Raw genomic sequence first — 2,425 nt, forward strand, 5'->3', positions numbered from 1 at the left:
AGAAACCCTGAAATTGGACAGAGCCTGAACACACATCCCAAGGTTTTCTGTGGAGAAAGAGGGACTCAGAAGTTCATGGGGCAGTAAGGGTGGAACAGGCCCACTTAAACGTTTGCAAGTGCAATGGGAAAGTACCCTGGGGCTACAGAGCATCAACCGAAAATGGAAACGGGGAAAGTGGTTTATTGAACATTGTACGGAAGCCCAAGGGACCATGTCACCACCAGCTGGTACTGCAGCTGGCGCCGGCATTTCGAGGTGTTTCCAGTGTGCAATGTTCTTCAAAAGCATTTTCTCTGGACCACGAATTTGCCAAACTCCTTAAAGTCCTCAGAGGTGACCCACATCTGCTTGAAACTGCTCATAGAGGTCATGATGGATGCACCAATCCACGCAGAGAAACATCTATCGGGAGAAGCGGTGATCTTGATGGGGGTCCCCCTGGAAGCCATCTCTTCCAGTTCTTTCATGAGCCTTTCCTCCAGCCCAGGGAAGAGGGTGGTGCCTCCGGACAGCACGATGTCTGCAAAAAGGTTGCTCTGGATGTCGGCGTCGCACTTGGAGATAGTGCTGCAGACCATTTTGGAGAGCCCGGGGTCATGGATGCCCAGCTGGTCGGGCGCGAAGAGAACCTCAGGTACCTGGTATAGATGGTCCCCCATGTGGATGACATTTCCATCGGGCAGTTTGAATTCTGTCAGGACCTCCTGCCGCCTCTTGGATGGCTCTATCTCTGGCTCCAAGGAGACATAGCAGGACTTCTCTTTGATGTCATCCACCACAGCCTTGTTGAGTATGCAAGGGAAGGTACAGCCTCGGGCCAGGAGGAGCCGCGTGAGGTGCTCTGTGATGTCCCTCCCTGCCACATAGAGCTTGGTGACTGCGTGAGGGAGGGAGTAGCCCTCAAAGACGGGGACAGTGCAAGTGACCCCATCCCCACTGTCCACCACCAGCCCGGTCACGCAGGCCGAAGCGTAGAGCGCTCCCGCCGCGTGGTTCAGCAGGTAGAGCGCCGGCACACTGAATTTCTCGAACAGGATCTCCGCCGTCTTCTCTCGCGTCTCTCTCGGGTTCAGGGAAGGCTCCGTCAGCAGTATGGGCTGTTCACTGGGTTTCACTCCCAGGTCCCACTCGAAGAGATGCTTCCAGAGTTTCTCCATGTCATCCCATCTGGTTACCAGTCCACGCTCAATCGGGTAGTGCAGATATAAAGCATCGTACCTGTACTGGGCTTCTTCCCCCACAAAGTACTTCTTGCGATTGGCCCTGGCTGAAGGTATGTTGAATTTAGGATGCCCCACCACAGAGTTGATGACTTGCCGGGGTCCGATCTCCCCAGACAGGCCTACTTTGCAGAGTCCCGAACCGTTGTCAAAAACCACTGCAGGAACGTCCAATGCCTGTGGATTAGACATGTCTGCACCTGGTCTTCTGCACTTCACCAAACTGAAGAAGGAACACTTGGGCTACCTGGTGAGGTGGCAGGTACCTCTGAAGTCTTGGGGCTACGGGATGCTGGAGTTCTCAACTTGTCACCCAGGTGAAGCTAGCAGGCTGTCCTCAATCCACCAGAACACCCCGTTCTCAACCCATGAATGTTACCTCCCTTTTGGCGGCCCAAGGCCTGCTGAGGCAATTTCAAGGATGGTTGCCTGGAGCCTAAGAATGTCACCAAGACAACCATTGTCCTCAGTCAGCATCAAGGGACGGCCCTCTCAGCTGCCAGTACTTCCTGCTTGGGGAGAGGTGAAGCAGGACAGGTGAACACTACCTGGACGCAGCTTTGTGCAGATGCAGATCCCAAAGCAGGGGTCTACTTGCAGAACTCACTGAAGCTGCCTCCCCTACCCAACAATCTTGCCTGGTCTGGCTTTGCTGGAGTTTAAGCACAGTGAAAAGAATAAATTTTACCTGTTTACACCTAAATTTTTAAATATACATATTCATAATATATATTCAGTTATTACTAATACATATTTTCACTTATATTAAAATACATGTGAAAATATATCATAAATACTTATATACGTGTTTCATATATACACACACACACACACACACATATATATATATATATATATATATATACATATACACACACACACATACAGGAATCACTTCTCACTCTAGGAAGGAAATATAATCAGACATCACACACACATAAAGGAAATATGACATATGAAAATTAAAACATCATGAACTTACAGACATAACAACCTCAATCTGACAAACATCTCTAATAGACTGGTGTTAAAGGAGAGATATATGATCACAGAAATAACAGTTTTATTATTTATTCCCTGATTAAGTAACTGGAGTAATACATATCATTATTTCCCTTCAAACCAGTATAAAAATGAAAAATAAGCTTTCAGACATTCAATTTCTAGGAATCCCTGGTTATGCAGAAACAAATATTAATAGT

General features: G+C 48.1%; 1 protein-coding gene across 1 annotated transcript; it reads right to left on the reverse strand.

The window, feature by feature from the left end:
* Positions 1–281: 281 nt before the first annotated feature.
* On the reverse strand, positions 282–1,415 carry LOC124971373 (actin-related protein T1-like). The gene has a single exon (XM_047535130.1). It carries the CDS (start codon positions 1,413–1,415, stop codon positions 282–284), a length of 1,134 nt encoding a protein of 377 aa, XP_047391086.1.
* Between the last annotated feature and the right edge of the window lie 1,010 nt (positions 1,416–2,425).

The sequence above is a fragment of the Sciurus carolinensis genome, chromosome X (assembly GCF_902686445.1).
Source record: "Sciurus carolinensis chromosome X, mSciCar1.2, whole genome shotgun sequence".
In the NCBI taxonomy this organism is placed as follows: domain Eukaryota; kingdom Metazoa; phylum Chordata; class Mammalia; order Rodentia; family Sciuridae; genus Sciurus; species Sciurus carolinensis.